General features: G+C 30.0%; 1 protein-coding gene across 4 annotated transcripts in view; it reads right to left on the bottom strand.

Annotated features, from left to right (window-relative positions):
* Positions 1–25,413, bottom strand: part of kst (spectrin beta chain, non-erythrocytic 5 kst) — a 196,695-nt gene that overhangs the window by 89,815 nt on the left and 81,467 nt on the right. For all 4 annotated transcript variants that reach the window (XM_067047074.1, XM_067047077.1, XM_067047076.1 and 1 more), the window contains one exon: positions 5,901–6,049. In XM_067047074.1, coding sequence (XP_066903175.1) covers positions 5,901–6,049 — 149 coding nt within the window. The remainder of the gene's footprint in view (positions 1–5,900; positions 6,050–25,413) is intronic.

Raw genomic sequence — 25,413 nt, 5'->3', positions numbered from 1 at the left:
CTCTATCACTTCTCTACCAAACTCTGGCCAACAATGCCTATATTTCCATGACAATGGTATTCAATTTCAGTTTTCATTTGCTAAATAAACAAAATGGTTGAAGAGCTTCAGGTCTACAGAAAAAAAAGAGAATAAAAAATAGTACTACCTCCTATTGAATGTGATTATTTTTTCTCCAAGTTCGTTTTTATATCTCTTGTTAATATAAAAACTCTCTTACTTTAGAAAGGGTTTTACCGATTAAATTCATAAAAAATAAAACCTGTTTTTTTATAATTTCTAAAACAATCCATGCATGTATTGTAAGTCTTATTTGATACCTTCAAAAAGCAACTTTGTACAATATTTGGTCTTAACAGAGATCAAAATAAAAAAAATCTATTTGGTCTCAACAGAGATCAAAATAAAAAAATCTAAATGGACTCAAAAGAGTTCAAAATAAAAAAAATCTGTATGGACTCAAACGAGATCAAAATAAAAAAAATATATTTTCTTTCAAAAGAGATCAAAATATAAAAATCCATTTCGACTCAAAAGAAAAATCTATTTGGTCTCAACAGAGATCAAAATAAAAAAAAAAAATCTTTTAGGATTTGTGCTAATATAAGTGAAAAACAGCAGTAGACAAAACGTTTTATAGATCTGTCTATGGTCTCAACAAAAAACGTACAGTTTAAATACATAACTAATAGTAAATAAAAAGTGCAGCCGAAAACAAAAATAATGTGTGTTTACTAAATACATTAAAATCTACATGTTAATTTTTTCCCGTGAGAAAATAATTATTATATAGTTTAAGTTTCAAATTTTAATTCAGAAATAATATTGTTTAAAAATAATTTTACGATTGCACTCTCCTTTTCATCACAACATTATTTTAACTATATTAATTCACAAATACTTTTATTATCAAAACCCATTTTTATTTAACAATGTTTACTTATAATTATTTATCTATAATCTACGAATTGTAAGGCATAGTTGATACCTTCAAAACGAACCTGGTGCAATATTTGGCTTCAGCAGAGATCAAAATAAAAAAAGGTATTTGAAATACATAAATAATAATAAATAAAAATGCAACCGAAAACAGAAAGGTTCACTAAATTTATAGGACAAATCTTATATCCCAGGAAATTCGTTTTTGTCTCGACTTATTATAACTTGAAAAAACTATTTAGAATAACGAATAATTAAAATGCTCATCATTCTTTACTTGTGGAAGTAATTTTAAAAAAAATTAATTTCTAAATTTTAATTCGTCAATAATATTTTTTTCAATTTATTTTATTATTGTCCTCTCTCTTTTATATCACAATATGTTTTAAAAAATAATAATTCACAAATACTTGTATTATCGAAACCCACTTTTATTCAATAATGTTCAATTTTAATTATTAATGATCTAGAAGTATATTAAAATTTATTTCTTTTTTTTAATAAAATAATTTCTTGTTTATAATTATAAGTGCATTTAAAGTAGATAATAAATATGTGTGAGTTTAAGTTATGTTTAATTAATTTATTTTTTACATTTGAATGCACGCTATGGAAATATTCTTCAACAAAAAATTAATAAATTTTAAATTCAATGCATCCATATAGATGAATGCACTACTGTTTGATAAATCAGATAATCCCCATACGCACGTCCTCGGTTCAATGAATACGATACCATACCACTAAGAATAGCATCGATAACAAGCAATGAATAACAAATCAGTGACACTTTTCCTTTAACAGAAACCTCATTATTCATGAATAAATGGCTCATCAATGGTTCTTCGTATTGTCATCTAAGAATTCTAAGGAATAAAAATTGGCATCACTCTATTAACCATACTTCTAATGAATGAAATAATACCTAGAAACGAGAGAGAATTATTTTATATAGAATTATTTTATGTAGAACATAAAATTTATTTATTATTTTAATTAATTACATTTTTATTTTTGTATTATTAAACTAGCAAACCATAGGTGGTTGGAGATGGAGGAGACCTAATATAGGATTTTAATTATAATAATAAAAGGCTTAGATTCCAGAGTCCTTGTCGATAAACCTTCCACAATTTAACTCCATTAAAACCCAAATCCTCCCACCTACGTTTCGGTCAACCCATATTACGCTTTCCCATCGGATTAGCGCTGATTGTCTTCGCAGTAATTCTTCCGTAACATACCTCGACAAAACAGCATGCCCAATTCGTTGGCTGCAAATCTATCATCTCATTTATATGAACAGGCTAAAGTTCACAAAATTCATTTTCTACATTCTCCAGTTGACTTTATCATTCTTCGATACAAATATTTTCAAACCTTAATGGATTATTGTTTTCTTAACGTAAGCTCATTTGTACATAGCAGCAGAATATTTATATTAAATAATACCATATTAAATTAAATAGAAATATCATATTGGGACAACACGAAAAAAGTTTCAATATTCAAATTATTTTTTATATATTTTATGTTTTGAAGAAGCAATGAAAAATTAAATCCGGCAATAATATTTCAAAAATTAGGTATGCTAAAACTGATGAATTGATGCGAAAACAGGGCATTGATAATTGTTTAACCATTGTTCCAATATAACTTATATTCCAGAAATATCCATATTGGATTCGATATGGTTTTTGGTATATTATTGTAGAAAATAAAAATATTATTAATTAATGGAAAAACGATGGTCTTGACAATAAAACGTTTTACTCTTAACAATATGTATTTTGCCACGAAATAGTTTCTTTATATAAAAATTGAATGAAAACGGAAAATTAATTGTAGATAGATGATCCGGGTAGCCGTCAAGAAATGTACAAAAAAAAGACAAGAAAAAAACTATCTGCTATTTTTTATACCTTTCTTAACAACTTCCCGAACCTTCCCTTTTTCCTACAATTAATTACATACACTCTACTAATAATCTTCCAATATGAAAATATAAAATTATTTCATTAACTAGGTCTACCAAGCGTAATGGTTAATGCTATTATGTAAAATAGCATATTTAGATATCTATTCTATTTATATTATGAACATTTATAATTTATAATACATTTATAAAATAATAAATTGGAAATTTATTGTACACCGTTCGAAATAGAAAACCTGACTAACCTATAAGGTAGAGGCAACGAAATGAAATAAACAAATACATTTAAAATAACATAATTATACTTAGTGACTTTATTCAAGACCATGAATATAATTTTCCTGAGATAAAAAGTCATATTTTATTGTTTTTATTGTTTCTATAAAATATAACAAAAAAGGTTCAAGATATCAATATATCTGAACTGAAAATTAAGTTAATATAACATGTTTATACTGCTTTTTATGTACAACACTGCACAACTGTGATGTAATATAATAAAATAATAAAGCTTTATATTTTTTAGTGGCAAGAAAAATGTGAGTAAAACACTGGACTACTAACTCTAAGACAATAGTCCTGCGATTAGGCCTTATGTTTGACCATATAATCTAATTTATCAAGGGGACAAGAAATGATACTTTCTATCAACATCGAATTACTAAAATCTGATCTGGTATACTTTAGTGATGTGTACAGGAATAGCGGAAATAAAATAAAAACACGATAGCGAACTGCATGCCATTAAAAGAATGCTTTCTCAAATCACTTATACTACACAATCAAATACTACACTAGATCAGAAACCAAATTTTATAAGACTTCCCCTTCAGCTTACGAATTTATAAATAAAAAGATTTCCTACAGCGTTTATTTATCTCATTCTCAACTTCTTATTCAGTTCAAGTTGGAGGTGAGCGGAGACTATGGCCGCTTCTGGAATGCACCGTCCTTGGCCACTCCTCGCAGCTTTGCGGTGCTTGTTTTGTTTTTTGTTGTTTATCAATTACCTTAAAAATGAAAATTTATACAAGATATAAAAGATATTGCGAAGAGGTGAGAGGGAAGACTGTATAATAACAACGAATGATAAATAACGAATCCGGTCTTAAATGACTTTATCATTCAAAATCTTTAAAAAAAATACAAGTTGGACGAACAATTTCATTATGAATGAAAATAATTTGTAGCACTACTTACATGCAATGAGGATTGGGAAAATAAGGAGTATTGAACAAAAAAAATTAATATACCTTTCTCATTTCGTTCTGAGTATATTAGGCAACGTGCATACATACAATACAACTTAATAATAAGATTGAGAATTAATCAAAGCTATTAAAATACTATTTAAGTAAAATTAATTCCATACAAATATTCAGGCAGTGGTCGTATAAATATTTTTACGGATTTGAACATTAAGGAAAATTAATTTCTCATACCTAAATTTAAACGCTTGGATAAAAAAAAAATAAACGTTTAACGAAGTAATATGTAGTAAAAATAATGTAATAACTTCAAGTAATTATATTATAATGTAATTAATTTCAAGTAATTATAGTAGTTTATGAATATTTGATATACACATAAAATAATAAATAAAGGCTTTCAAAGGTTTTTTTTTTAATTATTAATTCCTAAAGTTTAAGGATTTTTTATATTATATTCATAGTAAAAAATCTTCTAGAAATGTAGTATAAACAAATAATGTATAATGTAAATTTAAATGAGAATAAAAAAATAGTGCGCTTCAACAGCATCCTATATAATGGACTGTATGCTTTATTAGGATAGAAGTAACTATAACTTATAAATATATTGACTATTTATGAATGGAGTTAATTGTAGAAGAATCAGCTCTGCTATAAATAAATCTATTAGAAACTGTTTAAATCATTTTTGAATCTAGTTGCCGCGTTTTTCTTTTATAAAATAGAAGATAAACTTTAATGAAAAAAATAAAACTTTTTTAGAGTTTTATGAGAAGTAACGATAGTGATACAGCACTGATAAATACAAAAGAAAACATACACAAGCTTCCTAGAAATGTTACAGATAAGAATATATTTATCGTGACGCCATAAATGCGATTCTGGTAGTTTCATTTCATCGTAATTCTTAATATCCTACAATATACGATGTGCTATCAAATCATCTAAATGTGAGATTTTCGATCTTTTTTTATTTATTTTTTTATTATATAGAGACTGGTCTACTGCTGTGACTATGAATGATGGTCTGATGTCACATTACCGTCTAATATTGAATTTGTTAAGCGGGTCACTGAAGAGGATCTAGGAGGGTGAATTCCGGAGAGCGAATTTGTTGATCGGGTGAATTGAATAATTGTGAAAGGGTGAAATTGGAGGAGCAGAAATGAGAAAGAAAAATAGGAATGAATGAAACATTTGTATTTGTTGTACAGACCGAAATGGATTGTAAAAGGAAACTGTAGGGGTGAAAAAGATTGTTTATTATATCCTATTATTGTATCTCTTTTTTTTTATGATTATACCATGTATGTGTAATTTATATATGTCCGATTACGGATTGATAAGTATGCTGTGTGAGATAGCAACCTAATGTATTCAGGCAGCATAGATAAATAAATAAAGTATTTCTCTCTAAAAAAAATATTATTTTAATATACACAATAATCAATAACACAGAGAACCGATATTACTCTTTTTACCAAATATTACAAACTGGATCATTTAGTTTATAATTTGAAACCATACCTATAGCATGGGTGTCAGGAATTTGGGATTTTATAGATACAACGTTATTTAGATTTTTAAAAAAATGTATCACGATTCACTAGGAGTTGGTAAAATGTTGAAAGGAGACTTTACATTCAAGGGAGAGGCTTTTTGTTTATGGAAACGAAATCTCACAATGTTAAAATAAATGTTAGCCTTTTAAGAAGATAACTAATGGATAAGACTCAACAGTGGTAAGTTATGTTCGAGGTGCTTCCAGGTGCTGTGTTGGGAATTAGTATATGGTCAAGCAGTCGACTGATTACCTTTTGAAGGAACGAGTTCATCCATTTTGTAAAAGTTTTCTTCTGGATGTGAAGCCGCTCCTCCTGGAGTGCCTTTATACGCGATTGCTCGAACTTTATCACATCTTCCCTTTGGGTCATCTCTCCACCCCTCGTATCGTACTGGGATCCTGGAACATCAAATATTTCTTAATTAATAAACAAAATAAATTAAATATAAAGGTTAAATTAAAAAAAAAAGCATTATTATTTCTACTGGGTTTAGTGAGTTCGCATCCACAGTGCTCGAAGGTGGAAATTCTAAACCAAGCTGAATGGATCACATTTCAGATTCACCTTCACGACACAAAAGAGAGATTTTTTTTATACCTGCCTCTAAGCAACCATCAAATCATAGTCTAGCAAATAACTAAACTATGTTTTGAATGATAACATCATTGTATTTATCAAACTAATTTATTAATACAAATTAAGTATGTAATAATTGTTTAAATTTTTTATCTACAATTCATGGTATATAGGATATATGGTGTATATGGTTTAAACTAAAGAACAACGCATATTTTCCTTAAGACTCCAGTCCTATTTAATTAATTATGCAGTTCATATCCATGTTTTTTTAAATTGTAAAAATTTTATAATTTTTAAAACAATGTTGTTGTATTGCTGGTTTTTACTGATTAACAATTAAAGAGAGATTAATAGCGACAGATTAAGCACCAGATAAGTCAAGCAATCAAAGATTTATTAAAGTTACAGAAGTGTATATCAGGGAACCGTTCGAAATCAGATAATAGCACGACTAGAAAAGGTCAACTTAAACCCAAATGTTGACTACCTCGACATCATTAGGGGCATTCGTGAAACTTCCGCGCTAAGGAAGATAATAGAATGCTACCCAATTTCCCCTTAATCTAAGATTAAGTTGTAGTCATAATATTATCACTACAAGGAGAGAGAGAAATACTTTATTTATTCATCTATGCTGCCTAAATACATTAGGTTGCTATCTCACACAGCATACTTATCAATCCGTATTCGGACATATTTACATTACACGTACATGGTATAATCATAAAAAAAAGATATACAATAATAGGATATAATAAACAATTTTTTTTCACCCCTACAGTTTCCTTTTACAATCCATTTCGGTAAATAATACTAAATTTATTTTCCACCCTACCATGATCGATAGTTCAACAGTGTGTTTGCAGCGGTGCAAGGTCACGGATGCCTGAGTAACAGCCCACCCTTGCCAGTAAAAAAAATAATTAGAATTTTATCACTATGTACATGCTCTTCTTCTTCTTAATGCTCTTCTTGTCTTAGGTAGACCGCCGGCCTTCGAATACACCTTTTCTTCTCACCAAGAAGATACGGCCTATGACTATGAAGTACGAATAGTTCACGATGGTGACTACGCTAAGAGAAAAGTCCCCGACAAAATGCAGAGACGTCTCACTGGTAATGCAAGCTACAATTATGTGTTAGCGGACATTCCACAGCTGTACCATGGCAGTTCGATAGGTTTCCATATTTATCAAGTCCGGTAGAAAGTAACATGGCATCTCACAAGTTAGGTAATTGAAATTTTCGACCTTTTCAATGGACCTTTGTAAATATATATATACACGTACATATATGTATATGTAGTTAATAACATAAAAATTGAAACAAATTTTCCGACATTTCCAGTAAATTCCCGAGTCTGTTTTCGACCATACTAAATCTTCGACTAGCTGACATCCTGAAGTAACCGAACTGACAACCGTCGTAGCGGAGGGAAAATATTTTCTTCGGGTAGCCCTTTTGAGGTCGTAAACTATAGCCGATTTCATTCATTTACGGAGGTTCTCGCGAAGGATCTTCTTCCTGTTGCGTGTTCTTCTCATTGATTCTCACTCAGAAATTTTCCCGTATAATCGTAGTGCAATCCCTTATCATCTGATACCTAAACTTGACTTCCAACAACAGGCGGTCGAGATGACCTAGCACGGCTTTATGAGTGTGGTAAAGTGTGGCGATTCGAATCAAATCCATCTCCTGGATCCTCACCAACCATTCTATTGGTATGAGTTTTAATTTTAGATTGAGAAGGCGTACCTCAGAATAATCAGAATTGCACTTCCATAAATGAGCATTTTTGCTGAACATCCCATCCCTAAAGCACCCCCAACTGAGGACCTAGAGAACAGCAGTTCACGTCATTGATTTTAGTTCTTAATAAGGAAGTGCCAATCAATGACTAACTTCTGCTCTCAATTATCTTTCCCGGGCGGATTTGGAATCTTAAGAAAACTGCGGGTTAGGGACTATTGTCTTGAATAGATCTTAATAACAAACAGATTACAAACTCAATAAGTTTGTAATTGAAGATGTACCTATGTCTATTTCAGGTCAACTCAGTGCAATACAGTTATAAAGATAGAAATGGATAATTTGCTTTGTGACAAAATAATCAACATTAAAAAGTATAAGGATTGCATTAGAGAGGAATTAGTTGATGCATGTGGTAAATAAATAAAACTACACTACAGTTGGTAGTTTTTTATAGATACCTTGACCAAAGTCAGAATACAATTCTCTGAATCAGGACATTAAAAAAAATATTAAAAAAGAACCTCTTTATTTTTTAAATCTTTATATGGTGGAAATAGAAGTTAGAAATTACAATGCACAAGTAAGAATATACAATACAATGATGAAATAAAAGATCATTTGCGGGCTAGATAAGAATGCTGAAGAGGGGAGATTTTTCAAAGTTAAGCGTGAAATCAGCAAAGACATTGTTTACCTTGCGGTGAGTGGCGGCCGCTGCAGCCTCAAGGACATGATGCAATAATACCCTTTTCTCTTAGTCAGGTGTGCCAACCTATCGATACCATGGTAGGGATTTCTGCTGCGTATAGAATTAGCTATTGGACTGAGAAGCTCAGGAACACGAAAGTCCAAAATGCACTTGATGCAACAGCGGAAAAATGAATAATCTCAGGTAAATCTTAGTTATTGGTTACATAGAGCTACATATCGCGGAATGAAGAAGTCTCTTGTCGACTAAGTTTACTGCAACTAGGTCCGGGCCTAGAAGCGCAAGGGCTTTCAAACCTCGCATTTTCCATGATCTAAGCAGCCAGTCCATTTCGTCGCCCTTCCTCTATCTATAACCCATACACCATCGGTAGGTGTCATGAAGGACTAAATAACGTACCTGTTACATTACAAAAACACAAACCAGAGATCGCGTTTGACACCAGCAGTGAGCAAAGTCGCGATCAGTGTGATACATAAATGATTACTATACGATAAACTGAAGTAGTACGAGGAAATTTTGTTATCAAAATCCAAATAGTATCAATCACAAAATTCATACGTTGAATCGGCCTAACCTTTTTAAAGCACTATATTAATAGAATTACTACTTTAAAAATCACATAATCCAATATCAAAAATTGTTTTGATAATTGATCATTTTGTCGTACTATGAGATTAATCAAATAGAATAAAACAAATGAAGAAGCTTACATATACCGTAACTAATTTTACACAATGGTGATTTTTTATTTTACAATTTTTGTTAACAACAGGTTGATAAAAACATTAAGTTTTTTTAATAATTGATCAAAAAATTGATAGTTTCACACTCCCTATGGAGAATAACTAAAATCAATCTTTTTTGAAAACCGGTTCACTGCGAAGATAAAAAAGATAAGTTAAAATTCAACTGCATTCAAACGAGTTCTGCAACAGATGTTCATAGAAACTTATTGACTGTAACAACAATTTAGAGTGAAGTTTAATCAAAGAGCGTTTTGAATTACCTCCGTCACATTTTCGATCAAAATATGACTGCAAATTTGATAATCGTGCATTATTTATAGCGTTGTAGAAATTTCCTTAAGAACTCTTACGATATAAGATGCTTGAAAAGCGCGAATTCTTGGACTATGTTGAACACGGACGATGTTCCGTGACGAGGTAGAGTAATTTTCACTCCAACAGAAATGAGCAACCCTCTCGAAAAGGAAATAAAAGATAGATGGCAATCCTTGTCGAACGAAAGCCCAAGGAGCAACTTAAAAATTATTAAAAAGGACATCAAGCCCTGTGGTTACCTCCAGCCGTAAATGTCGTAGACAGGAGGTCGAACTGAGCAGGCATAGAATTGGTCACACGAGGCTCACTCACTCCTATCTTATCTCAAAACTAACGCCTCCTTAGACCTTCGCGGAATGTCCATCTTTCACATCGCACCTTGAGCTTGAGGAAAAATGATAAAACAGTGGAATTGGTGTTTCGTTTTTTGAAGGTTTACTGTTGCATTTATATTAATGGTGTTGATTGATAACCAGTGATGTTTTACGCAACTAAACAAAAACAAAACGGACCATGCTCTCGCTTTGGCTGCTTTCTTTTTGTAACTTTAAAAAAAAAAAAAAAAAAAAATAGAGAAAACAAATGTAACAGCCGACTAATGTAAAACGAACAAAAAAAAGCGTGTGAACACCGACGTTTTTTGCTTCATTTGTTTACCAAGCATTTATACAAGTCTTGAATTTGAGGAAAGTGACATAAGTGTAGAACCAGCATAAGACTGATATTTGTTGTGGTAGTACAAACCGGCACGTCCTTGGTACACACGTTCCGTTTCACTTGCGCAAACATGGCTTGTTCAAACTTCAATCAAAGAATGAATTTGTAAGATTTCAATAACATTTAAATTTGATTTTACAAATTTTTGAAGCCAACTTTATTAATGAATACAAACCTGGACGTTTCTCTATAGCCGAAGTGTTTATGTCAGATAGTATCAATTAAAAACAAAATAAAAAAAAATATGATTGTAATGTTAAATGTTTGTTTCCTTAATTATTAGATTATGATTCAATTTAATTAATGTATAAGGAAAATAGAGAATTTAATGTTCAGATTTATCAAATAGCAAAAACAATTTCAAAACACTTGAGCAACGCCAGAGACAGACAAGACTACCAACTTCATGTACGAATACAAAATAAATCTGTAAACCGAAGTATTCAAGTTAGATTGTATCAAGTAAAATAAAAAATATATATATACTATTGCAATGTGATTTTTTTTCCCTTTTTGCTTAGAATATAAGTAAATAAATTTATAATAAAACTTCATAATTTAATATTCTGATTTATCGAAAAACAAAGATAATTTCAGAACACTTGAGTAAAGGCAGTGACAGTGAAAATAAATAAATTTTTTTTTTAGAGGTTAGACTCTACTGAGGAACTATACAGGATTCGTTTCTCAGGGCCACCGCAAAATAATGTCAGACCTCGGCGGGATTCGAACCTACAACCTTCTGTATCAAGTGCTCAGGGATCTATGTCCTCTACATATTGTGATAATGCTGACTCACACAAGACTCGCGTAGTGTGAGCAGCCTGGAGGAGGTTGTGAATCGGCGTTTAAAGTTATATTTCCAAAGGAAGACTTGATTCCACTTGGAAGGGAAAGGTCAATTCCGTTGACAAAAGGCCCTTGACCTAAAAGACATGTTTACACAGAAGGCACCTTGTTGGCCTTAAGTACGTCCACACCGCAGTGAGAACAGCCTTCTCAAGGATGGAAGGTATTGTTGCATAGTTTCCATGAATGCACTCCGGTCAATTATTGCCTTAACATAATCTAAGATATAATATTTATTTAAAACTTTTGCTTTACAACCCAGAATTTGATAATTATCTATTTAATGTAAACATTCATTGAACACATTCTTTAAATATTTCACAGTTTAATAACTAAACTGGAGACAAAAATCCAATTCCCCAGGCAAAAACAATTTGGTACAAAAAGTTTAGGCATGGGCTGAAAGGGGTTCATATAAACTTAGTATGTCTCCTTCATAGGGTTCTGGATCGATGGATTCCTACAGCTATCCGGAAACTGAAAGTCTGCTTATAAGTATTTTGTTCCATTACAAATAAAATCATAATATATTGATAAGGTTAAGTGTTTTGGTTTAGAATCATCTTTGAAAAAAATTCAAAATATAACAATAGACAATTCTTAACATCCGGCGTTCAAGAGGATTGCCCAACCAACAGTACCGAATCCTAAGGTTTCAAGAAATTTACTTTGAAATAAAATAACATAAAATAGAAACATTCACAGAGGGGTTTGGCTCCCGCCAATTTATTACTTGTTTTATTGTATTTGGTACCGCGGGATACTACGGATCTAGAGTTATGAGCATTAATAATAACAACAAACATAAAGAAATAATAATCAAATCTGCACAGTGAAATTTTCTTTCATTAAAAAAGAAGAAAAAACAAAGGCACTAGACATATATTTATGTATGCAAGAGAATAATTTAAAATCAAACTGATGGAATTAAACCCTTTTTGACAAAGGATTAGAGATAAACATGGAATTGATGTCTGCAAAGAGAATGAGAAAAGAGACAAAAGTCCAAAATATATTAAATAATTAAACCTACGGGTTACAATAGAAATGTTAGAGCGCACCACAAAAATGTTTCTGACAGCGTTACTGATAATTTTTACTATTACTATTTAATTAATATTTTTACTATTAATATTTAATTTTTACTACAACTATTTATTCTCTAGTTTACTTAAACTTTAATTTTAGAAAGATCAAAGTTCAAAAATCAATATTTATACTATTTTTCGCAAATTACATCCTCTGGAGTAGTAACTAATTTGTACTAAGCTTTGGAGACTCAGATAATAGAAAAATTAGTAATTTTTTAAATAGTAGTGGTTTTTTGTAGGTTTTCAATTTTAATGATACTTCAGCATAGTTATAACAAAATTTATACAATAGATGTAATAAACTCTAATCTAATAGAATGTATGTCAATCGATTGAGGACAATTCATAGTTAACTTTAACTTAACTTTATATCCATTCCAATTGATTATATCATCTGAATAAACTTCATTACATTTCATTGTCTAATAATTTTTTATTCATATTAGCAGGTTTTCAGTTTTAGCTAATTTTACATTGTAGGTCGATATAAGAAAATCGTTTCTCTAAATAATGCTCTATTCGCCATTAATAATTTTTTAAAGATAAGATAGAATTATGATTACGGGGGGGAGGGGGAGGGCAAGGCAGGAAGGGAAGGATTTCCTAATATAATGATCTCTCTCCTACAGGGATTTTAACTCCGTCGCTGTACATAAAACTCTTAATAAATGAAAGTAAAATATGTAATACCGTAATAATATAATAATGGTTGCATCAGAGTATAGTAATATTTAATAGATTATATATTTTTTTTATTTTGAGGCTGAGTCTGGTTAATTCATGAAAATATAAACTTTTATGAAAAAATATGAATTCTAATATAAACAATATGAAGAAAAACAATACTTTTTATGATTTTTTCCCCTCGCAGTATGAACATATTATGTAGGAATCTATAAAAACCTGGAAGACATTCATTTATATAAATTGATGAAATATATATATTTTTTTATGTAGTATTGATCAATTCCCATCCTTTTCTCAAGTAAAGAACTAAGTTTTATAACATTTAATTATCTTGTACCCGATCGAGTTTTATTTTGTCCCAATATTTTGGAAATTGTTCCACTTTAACTGCTACTTCGATTTTCATAGAGCTAATATTACCGATACGTTAAATAAAAATTTACGTGTAAATAAAAAAGTCTAACGTAGTCTTTAGAGGTGAAGGACCTCAATCCAAAACAAAGAGGTCGGTACCATCAGGTTATCTTTGGACTCCAGACAGTTGGAACGTACAGTGCCTTTAACCTCCACTATAAATAGGGTCAACCTAGGCCCTAGCGCTAGGGACCTAGGAAACTAGAAAATCACTAACAGTGGATATACAAAATATATAAAAATCAAAGAAATCAGTGTTGATTTATGGTATTAGCTTCAAAAAGGCGAAAAAATACAAAGAATACTACATTAACTAATAAATAAATATTAATTAAAAAGCAAATCGAAAGAAAAAAAAAGGTAGATAATACAGAGATAAAAAAAGGAAGGAATAATGAAAAATAAAGGTTTTGTACAAAAAGTGTTGATTAAATTAAATGACTAATAAATGACAAACGTAGCTAAAAATACAAGGATAAAAATTACGAATGTAATTAAAAATGATGATTAAACATTAATAATGATTATTAAAGATAAACTTTCTTTAAGCGAGAGATCATGCGCATTAATAACTGCGATTTCTACTTCCGAGTCAATTATGTACAATCGGTTATTAATTACGACTGATAATTAAATAAACCTTATTACTTCAATGTTTAATTAATGTAATAGAATCACCAGATGAAAGAACATGTTCATAATTGCATTTTGTGTCAAATTGATGAAAAGAAAATATTCAAGGAAGTTACTAACAGTATACATGTGTCTAATCATATAAATCCTGATATTGAATCAACTAAAAATACCAATAAAATTTTATTTTTCATATAAAAATAATTTCACTAGTGAGCTAAAATAATATATATGTATATATAACTTTTTTTTCATGATTTTAAGTTTATATAAAGCCACTTGAATATCTTCCTACCGTCCTATTTCATTACTGCCCATTATGGGGAAAATTTTAGAAAAACTCTTATTAAAACGCCTCTATCTAATCCTTGACTCATATCATGTTATTCCTGACCACCAGTACTGCATGGAAGTCTTCCTCGATGTTGAACAAGCTTTTGATCGTGTCTGGCATCCAGGTCTGCTCAATAAACTTCGTCAATTCCTACCCCCAACATATTTCCTATTATTCCGCTCCTACCACTTTGATAGAACCTTTAAAGTAAATCATAACCTAGCCTACTCATCTCTCTTTTCTCAGTCCGCCGGTGTTCCTCAAGGTAGTATCTTAGGTCTTATTCTTTATACGGCTCATACAGCTGATAACCCAACCCACCCTAACACAGCCGTAACAACATACGCTGATGACACATATATGCTGTCTATAAACAACGACCCAACTAATGCATCACAAATTCTACAGACACACATAACATTCATTGAAGAATGGTGTCAAAACTGGAGAATCAAAATAAATCCTGACAAATCCCACCGGATCACCTTTACTCTCCCTCCGTCGTAAACCTCTACTCTCCTGTCCTACAGTATCCTTTTTAAATACTCCACTAACGCCTGTTGAACAGATTCGATACTGAGGACTCCATCTTGACAAGAGACGTACTTGTAATCCACATGCAAGACTGAAACGACAAGAAACTGCTCGTAGATTTCGATTGGTACAACACCAACTTGACAAAAGCTCTAAACTTCCCATTTACTACAAAAAGACACAAACATGTATACAATTTAAATTAAGATTAATAAATAGTAACATTACTTACAATTTATTTGTAACTGAGTATTGTACATTACTGTAATAACCTCTAGACACTAGATGCGAACGTTGTGCGAGTTAGTTTTACACACTCAGTTACAAAACAATTGTAATTAATAATCTTAACACTTTCTTAAGAATGGTTAATATTGTTTAAATAAATAAAATTTTATCCATTTTAGTCACAAAACACTTTTATTCCTTCATAAGTTTCGGCCATCCTTAATGCAATTTTAGAACCAAAACGATTAGAAAACTACTTCATGCAGGCTATTCTGCCACATATATATACACAAACATATACATATAAAATAGCAGGGATTATGTATGCTGTTTAGTAAAGACTTTCTTGTTTGGATAGGAACTTATTCCTATTAGGAGATATTCCGTAGCTACAAGAATACAGAGCATAATAATTTATTATCATAATTATAATAATAGAACAAACAGGAGTTAATAAACCCAATATTTTTTTTCAAAAATTGTTTGGTTCTAAAGTAAAACTAATGATAATGAATAAGTAGCGATGTTTAAGCATGAGCAATACGCAGTAATTGAACAACAGATTGTTTTTTCAGACCTACGTAATTGTCAATTTAATCCTTCTGGCAAAAGTAACGGATAACTTTAAGATGAGTTTTATAAAAGGAAGCTGCAGGCAGGATAATATAAGGTATGTTCCAACAACCATTTTTGATCATCAAAAACGGTACGGAGAATTCGCATAAAAAGTGTTCGAAGTAAAGGTATGTTACTTATAAATATAAACGTGTTGACACCATCTAAATCATCAAATGTCAAACAAAAAAGTCTTGTTTCTAAGAGATATCCAAAGGATGGTGTAAAAGACGTTCCCACCCCCTAAACGAAAAAAATAATTTGAATTTCTAATGTAATTTTATATTCTTATGTCCTTATTAGGGAAGGTTAAAACCTAAAAGTTCAAATTCCAGCACCAAAAATAACTGCCATTTTTCTTATAAGGTTTTCTGAAAGATATCATTCACTGTGTTTCGGAATCCAGGTAAAATAGTAGGCTTCATATCTCAGCTGCCTCAACAGGTATACATTAGGAAGTTACATCGAAATAAAACTTTTCAATGATCTTGATTCTTGAAGAAAATATCTAGACTCTGGTATCAATCATGTTACGGTGCATATAACCCGGAGGGGCCAGTAAACTGCATACTGACCGCGGCTCAGATGGAATGCATCCGCATCCTGACGGGGGCAACGAGATGGAATTACGAGACGTCTCTATGCTGGCGCATTTTTTTCTTAAAATTAGCGGCACGATACGGAGGTCCAAGAGGTCCCGTTTTAATGAAATAATAACCGTCTCCATATGCGAGGTAAATTACCACCACGGGGAGATATAAAATTACTTGACAGCCTAATTAACGTTGCCAGGATTCAGTGCAAACGTGGAACAGCGCGGGCTAACGGGGTACGGAACATAAGGGACCTCAGGCAATTATTTCCGATTAAGAGCATGACAATGGAGTAGCGAGGCTATGTTAGGAATGTCATTCGGCGGGACAATGGGCTCTTCTCTCTAACCTCAGGGTAAACCTCAAAATATGTAACTTTCGTAGTTTTAGGTGATAAGTATCTATTTAAGGAAAGCTTAACTATAAAAAAAAAGATATTTAAAATATGGTGCATAACGTAATTTAGACCGGTTATAATCCCTCACGTTTATACCATATAAATGCTTTTTTTCCGTATCTTACCTAAAATATAGTAGCATTAGTAGTACATACATACATATTACATAGAATTGGAATATGAATACCAGTTCATAATTCCCCTTGGATTGCCTTATGGTATCATAAGGTGATGGTTGCAGGGTACCAATTAAGGTAATGTATACTAAACTAGGGCTAACGCCAGTTGATTAATGTAACGTGAAGGGACCGTTCTACGACTAAGTGCTTTTTTTTCGTAACCCCATTTATTATTATATTTGGTTAATACATTCATACATACATATTACAAGATATATGTATATCAGTGAGATATTGCCTTTGATTGCCTTGTGGCATTATAAGGTTAGGTGCAAGGGTCCGATAAAGGTAGTTAATAGCAAGTGGATGATTGGAACAGGGAGGGAAGTTCCGTTGGTCCATATCAGTGTTTTTATTTTTTGTGACCTCCTTTATTTATTTACTCGTATAATACATACATATTACAAGGATGATATATGTATACAAGTGAAATGTTGCCTTGTATTGTAGTACAAGAGCCCAAGAGGAGAAAAAAGGGCAGTTATCTCACCCCAATTTTTGATTACTTTAACGAAAACTATGTATAATTAATAGCCAAAATTGATGAGTTTGCCAAGTATAGGTAGGAGGAATAAAAAATGGCGGCTGTTTCAAGGCGATAAAAAAAAAAAATTTTTCATTCGGACCTCTATATCTTAAAAAGTAGGAACAACACAAGAAAATCTTAGAGAACGTCATTTAAAGATGAGCACATTTGCAAAAATATGAGCCCTAAAAGAGTTATTTACGTTAAATAGTTCTGGAGATATATTTCATAAAAATGTTATGTAAAAAAAGTATGGGACATATTGAAAGATCAGTTAGTGAATTTATTTTGAAAAATCTATATCTCAAAAACCATTTGACGTACAGATGTATATTATCACTCAAATTAAAGCTAGTTTAATGAGCTATAAAGTAGTTCAGGATGTTTGACTTCGTAGGAGTAATAGTTTTCATGAAATTTGCTAATATAAATTGATTTATAGTTGTTCGGACGAATTTTTATTTGCTAAATTTATATTCATATGTAATTATTAGAAAAACTACTACCCCTACGAAGATAAGTATCATAAACTACGTTATAGTAAGTTAAATTTCCCTTATTTTGAGTGTTGGCAGACATAAGTGCGTCTCATGAATCTAGAGATATATTTTTTCAAAAATCCAACATTTTATACGAACAACTAGAAATTAACATTTTGTGAGTTTATTTTATCAAATATCATAAAAAACTACTAGTCCTAGAGAAAGATAAGCATAATTAACTATTTTATAATAAATTTAACTAGCTTTAATTTGAGCGCAGGTAGACATCTGTACGTCAAACGGTTTTTGAAATGAAGTTTTTCATAAATCAATCTTACTGTCCGAACAGCTATAAATCAATTTGTTTTAGCATATATCACGAAAACTACTATTCCTACGAAGGTAAAGGTCATAATCTTCTGTATAGTTCATTATACTAGCTTTAATTTGAGTGCTAATAGACATCTGTACGCCACATAGTTCCTGAGATATAGATTTCTGAAAATAAATTATAGATTATTAAGAAATTTTGCTTTTTAAAAAGCTATATCTCGAAAACTATTGGACTAGATATTTTAAGGCTAATATATCAGCAAATTTACTCTTCTTTAAATAATGTGCTCTTAGGTTTTCTAGTGTTGTTGGTAGTTTTTAAGACATAGAGCTCCGAATGAAAAATTAGTGTTTTTTAAAGTTTTGAAACAGCCGCCATTTTTTATTTCCCCCTATCTATACTTGGCAGACTCATCAATTTCGACTATTAATTATACATAGTTTTCATTAAATTAATCAAAAATTGGGGTGAGATAACTGACTTGTTTTCTTCTCGGCTCTTGTAGTATATGTATACAAGTGAAATATTGCCATGTGGCATTATAAGGTTAGTTCCAGGGTCCGATTAAGGTATTAAGCCCACACCAGCGGATTATTGGAAGTGGTTATAATTATAAGTGCTTAGCACACACCTGACGAAATAGGTTACTGAATACATACATATAGGAGGTAGTTATATTATTGTATATTATATGTTTACTGAGTGGTTTTATTTAATTTATATAAAGTGCTTTTTTTTTTTTTTACCTCCTTTATTATAAATAATAATATATCCAAGTATGTACAAATGTAACTGATGCCCTTCCAATTATAAGTGTATGATACTTTAATTTATATACCTTAGTTTTCTAAAACCCGGCAACCTATCTTATAATGCCACTCTGGCAAACCAAGATCCATATTTGCCTGCATATATACATCCATTTCTTATTTGTATATATTTAATTTGTTTATGTTTATTTTTCTAGGTCATAAAAAAAAGGAAAAAAAAAAAAAAGAATTCAACAAAAGTGATTTTTTTCTATTATGTGGAGTGCGAAAAAAAATGCATACTACACACGTGCCTTTTCTGTTTGATAATAAACGTAGAAAACACTGGTTTTATGAACCGTTGTCAGAAAAAGAACAGCAACTCATTCTGTTCTCTTTAGAATTAATTTTTATAAAAAAATAATTATTTAATTAATTAACGAATACACTAACTTTAAATGTTTTTAACATTTAGATATGCGTATGAGAGGCTACTTCTTATTTAAACTATTATAGAACTTCTCCTAAAGTTTTGAATATCTCAAAACATTTCCAATATCTCAAATTTTTGCAAGAGAATTACTAGCTCAAGTTGATAAAACACGAAACTCAACCGAGCTAAAAAAGATAAAAACAGTCTGTTCGAGAAGAATGTAATATAGTTTGAACAAGTCCATGAAAATAAAAGCAGATCTCGCTTACGTAAATTATGCAACAGGATCTTAAATTGGTTCGAATACATTATATAGTTTTCTCTTTTAGATGCTACCTAAGTTTGAAAAATTGTAAACCATTCGCATTTGTATTTATAGAAATACATTCATATAGATGAGTTAATATTATTTTTTTAAAGATCATTTCTAGGAGACAAAATAATACTGGCTTGCTAAGGTTTGAAAATTGAACTCTTTTTCTACAACCGAATTGATCTTTATGAGACAGCAAAATAGTAATTGAAAACTAATACACACAAGACTACTAGCAAACACCCAATTGGGAATTAAGTAAAAAAAAACTATATCAATTTTTAAACTCAGTGTAACTTGCTCAGCAAAAGCAGGTATTTAAATTGTGTTTTTTTAAGAAGTATAACTATGTAAAATTAATTATTTCATAATTCTTACGAATATGATTTCAACGTAAAGTTGTCAGTCAAAAATTAAAATTTTAAATGAAAAAAAGTGGTTTTCCTCATGCAACTACGAAATAGTTATAATTCAGGTAATAACTGTATAAAGTACCATCAAGCTGCATATCAGAGGTTAAGTTATAATAACACATAAGAAAGTCTCATGTTCCAACAGCTACTTCCCATTTCAACGAGATCTGATACCTTATCTTCGAATCGCCTGTATAGGCCTTCCAGATGTTACTCGGTCTGGCATTAAGGAGATAAGAACATCATACAGGATAAAGATTTATCATTAACAGTATCACTTACAAATTCATTCCCTCATTTTTTTTTTTACCTGAGCGATTTTTCAAATATAAAAGTTATTTTTTATATAAAAAAATAACCTGTGTTTTTAAATTTATTTTATTAAATTAAATTAAATATTCCTACTAATCCAAAGACTATATTAATAATTATTCAACGATACACGCTAAATTAATTTTCATATTATACAATAAGCTGTTCGCAGATGGCCGAACAGATTAAAATATTAAAAAAATAAAAATAAATAAACTGCCTAAAAAAATAATCTTAAAAACAAAATTTTCACACACAACCAGGTAGTTATAATTAAGTATTTACAAACGCATTGTCATCAGAATGTGATACAGAATAATCAAAATTAGTAATAAATAATTCTATTCAATTTTTAAGACGAAAAGTTTTTAAATTAATAAAAAAAAAAAAACAGTATTTTTCAGTAATCTTTATTTTTCCCTACCTCTTTCGGCACTTCACTCTTCTAGGAGCTTCGCTAATTCTACTTGCACAGATTGATAGATTTAAAAGAATAATTTTACAACAAACTGTTTTAAATGTATGAGAATTGCTGAATTTTAATAGGTAAAAGGAATAATGACAAGGTTCTTATTAAGTAATAAAAATAATATGTCCTAATAAACAGTATGCTGGTACAGAATTTTTTAAAAGGTAACATATAATATTTTCACGTTAAGCTAACACTATCTGTTGAGTTGGACCTTAACATCACTTATCACATTACACTGAGCCCACTCACAGTGTTCACAACGTTATACTAAAATTCGAGTGAAGAATGACATGGGGTCCACATATATAAAGAAAAAAACAGACATCCTAAACAAAACTTTAAGACTTCCATTTTCACTCCTTTCAAAATATTTAAAATTAAAACAGACCGAAAATGAACATTTATACTTATTTACTGAAACCAATTTGGACCTATCAATCATAAATATTTGGGACAGCAAAAAGTATTCACAGCAACAAACTTCAAAACTTTCAGGAAAAAAAATTCAGAACAATTACAAAAGCTTTTTGGTATTTTAACAACATAACTTTACATACTATCACATTCAACTCTTAATGAAAAAATACTAACTGCAAATTAAGCGCACATCCCAACACTTATAAATGCCATGACCACACTAGAATAGTGCTCGATAACTTCCGCAGAGGTTCGAAGAGGAGCTGGATGAGGGATCTTCTCGACTTTAATTAAATTCTATACGCCTGAAGGTGCCGCTGAGTACTAATCCCCACATACCTCTTATGACATTTTGAAAAGTAATCAATCACGTTCAATGGTTCTTAACTCGAATGACAGGCGTGAATAAAGATAGGCAGTTAAAAAAAAAAATAATAATAAAAGAAAGTTGAAACTTTTTTTTTCATGTATCGAAGTATCACATAGTTATATATGAATAGAATAGATAGATAGAATAGAATAATTATTCTAAAATTATAACTAGATTATAGTTCCAGGCGAACTAATAATAAATAGGATAAATATATATATATAGTTAGCCCAAAAAAAGAACAAAATAGTTTATAACTATCCAATGTACGACGTTTTGCCCTACTTTTGCAGGGCTTCATCAGGGCTAAAAAGATACATAAAAAGCAACTAAGAACATTACAACAATAAAATACAACAAGGCAAATTAAGGTAGGATAAATATTATGTAAAAATTAAGTGATAAGAAAATTATATATAAATGAAAGGAAGGAAGACATAAAATAGTATTAATATAAAATAAACAATGATAAAAATAAAAAATACGGCTGCCCACCTCCCCTCCACGCTTCCAATTTATTGTTAATATCTGTTTAATCAATCGCTTTGAACATGTAGGTGGTCCTGATTTGTACTTTGCTCATTTATTATCATTTAATATCATTATTATTATTTTTATTTATATTTATTCTTTCACGACGTTTATTTAACCTCTACTTTCTTCTTCATTTGTTTTTTTTTTGTTTTATATACGTCTCCTGTACTTTTTAACTGTATATTTTACGTATTTTTAAAATTTTTATTCTTACCATTGTTACGTAATTTTTTATTCTTATCATTGTTTATTTTATATTAATACTATTTTATGCCTTCCTTCCTTTTATTTATATATAATTTTCTTATCACTTAAATTTTACATAATATTTATCCCACCTTAATTTACCTTATTGTCGAAATGTTCTTAGTTGCTTTTTTTGTATCTTTTTAGCCCTGATTAAGCCCTGCGAAATGTCGGACATTAAATAGTTATAAACTATTTGTTCTTTTTCGACCGCAACCATGACCATCTTCTTATAAATAATAAATATGATGTTAATAACAATAATTTCCGCATTCCATAAAGGATTTACCTGATTAAACAACACATTAATACTTACTTAAAAAATTGTTCAAGTAGCATGAAGGTCGAAATATGCAAATAAATGCACTGATTCAGAATGTGCAACGGAATATCCCACGTCCCACGCTTCTCCCGGTTCCGGTTCAGTTGTAAATACTGAATATAAATCATCCTGTACTTTTATTTACATGATAATTTCCAGCTAAAATACCGTTTAACATTAATATAGCTTTGACATTATAAAAGAGGCGGAGATTACTTCTAGAAGGGAATCGGCTACTCACGGGAGAGAAGCCTTACGTTACCGGTTGGTGTTGAATTTCATTCCTTAAAAAAAGTAAAGAAGCTCTGTGTGGGCGTCACAGATTTATTTTTCAATGCGGTGTTTACTTTACTAAAGGTAAATTACGACCTAAAGTATTTAAGTAAACATTACTTTTCTTATGATACTTTTAACTTAAATCGGTTGATGATGAAATAAATGAAAATAATTATAATTGAAATGCATCGGTTAAGATACTTTTTAAATTACGCAAATTTTAATTTTTCGAATCACAAAAATACTCGAGAGATTCAGTAGCTTATTGCATGTGCTTTCATATATAACATTACAATCTCAGAACAAAGTAATTATTATTAATTGTTTTCAAAATTTTAAAAATCGCCAAAAAAAAAAAAGATACATCTTAGATTATGTTATAAATATATGTTATTTAGGCTTGTATTAGTTACATTCCTGCCAAAATTCAAGATGGAGAAATGATAAAATCACGAGAAAATAAAATTTAAATAATAATTAGGAACTATAATTCAAATAATATGACTCAGATTAAATTGTGGAAGTGTACAATTGATAATTATTTAATTGTAAAAATATCATATATATATCGTATATACAATTATTATTTATTATTATTACTATATAATCCTGAATTGTAGAATTATTAAATAATATGAAGCTCATTATCTAGTCAAAATGTTGGGTATTGTCAAAAGATACTCCTTTTGTAAAAAAAAAAATTGTATTTTCACAAGAATTTATTTTAACATGTTTCATTAAAACACTAGATTGCAGAGAAATAAATAGAATAAAGTATGGATAACAGGTAACGCTCTCTAAATAAGAAATGATCTGGTTCAAAGATGTAAAAAATGTGCCTTAAAAAATAATTGTTAATCATGGTAACTAGTAAAATTACGAAGTGCACTCCACAGTGTATTTGAGATTTTCAATTTTTAAGTACAAGTAAAAAAAAATGTCTTCGTTTGAAGTTGTCCAAGTTCTATATCAAATAATTTTTTTTCGTACCCTTCATTAAAATAAATTAGTGGATCATACATATATAATAAATTTCATGCCTACAGTTGGTGATAAGAAATGAAAAAACGTGCAATAAGCAATAATAATAATAAAAAAAAATCTCTCTAGAACAACCGGTTATATTCTACGAGAATTTCCAGATCCAAATCGTGATGAAATTTAAATATTTTTGCAATCTAGAAAAACATATATATTCAGAGAAAAATATATTTCAAGGGTATTTTTATATTATATATTTAGTTTTAATTATTGAGAAAAAAATACGAAAATTTGAGAAAGAGACGATATCCACTACGCCATGGGTGATTTCACATGAAATAATTTTACTTATAAAGGCACAACCAAACCAAGCATCAATATCACAGAATAATAAAAGGGGCTGAATCTTGTACTAGTCCTCATTTGTTTTTTATGATATTATGATGATATTAAATCTACTTATTTACTTGGTTATTCCTTTATTTTGCTATTTTAGTAATTGTAAATAATTATTACATATTTCATATCTAAATTAATGTACTTAATGTACACCTTTTATACAAATAAATGTCAAAATAAAGAAATAACTAGGTAAATAAGTGGATTTTTAGACACATAAAAAACAAATGAGGATTACTACAAGCTTCAGCACTGTTACTTTATTAGTTTCAATATTACTTTATTAATGACGTCCGCAAAGCGATCCTTTAAATTCGCTGTATTGATCTGGAAACTGACGAAATTGTTTATGTTTTATGTAATAAAAATTTCTAGATTTTTAAAAATCTATTTTGTGAGATTCTTGCACTATCCAATATTTGCAGATAATGAGAAATCATAAATTTCTTAAATCACTAGTTTAAGATAACAATAAGTAATATATATTGTTTAAAGGATCCACACAGATGTAGTTAAATGATTAAATTAGGACTTTCCAGACAGTATGTCTTTATATATAAGTACGAAATATGAAAAATAATTACTTTGTTCTTATAATATTGATATTTTTTTAAAGCTAAGAAGAACTCCTAAACTTCAGTACGCATTAAAATAATGATTTATTTTTTAACGTATGGTGACCATCGTTTTCCAGAATAAATATTATTTTTATCTCTGTTCGAATTCATGAAATTTCAAAATTTTCACACACAACCAGGTAGTTATCATTAAGTATTTAGAAATGAATTGTCATCAGAATATGAAACAG

This window comes from Halyomorpha halys, unplaced genomic scaffold (genome assembly GCF_000696795.3).
Source record: "Halyomorpha halys isolate HHAL.00 unplaced genomic scaffold, Hhal_1.1 Scaffold252.1, whole genome shotgun sequence".
In the NCBI taxonomy this organism is placed as follows: domain Eukaryota; kingdom Metazoa; phylum Arthropoda; class Insecta; order Hemiptera; family Pentatomidae; genus Halyomorpha; species Halyomorpha halys.
The sequence above is the reverse complement of the archived record's forward strand: the minus strand, read 5'-3'. Positions and strand labels throughout refer to the sequence as shown.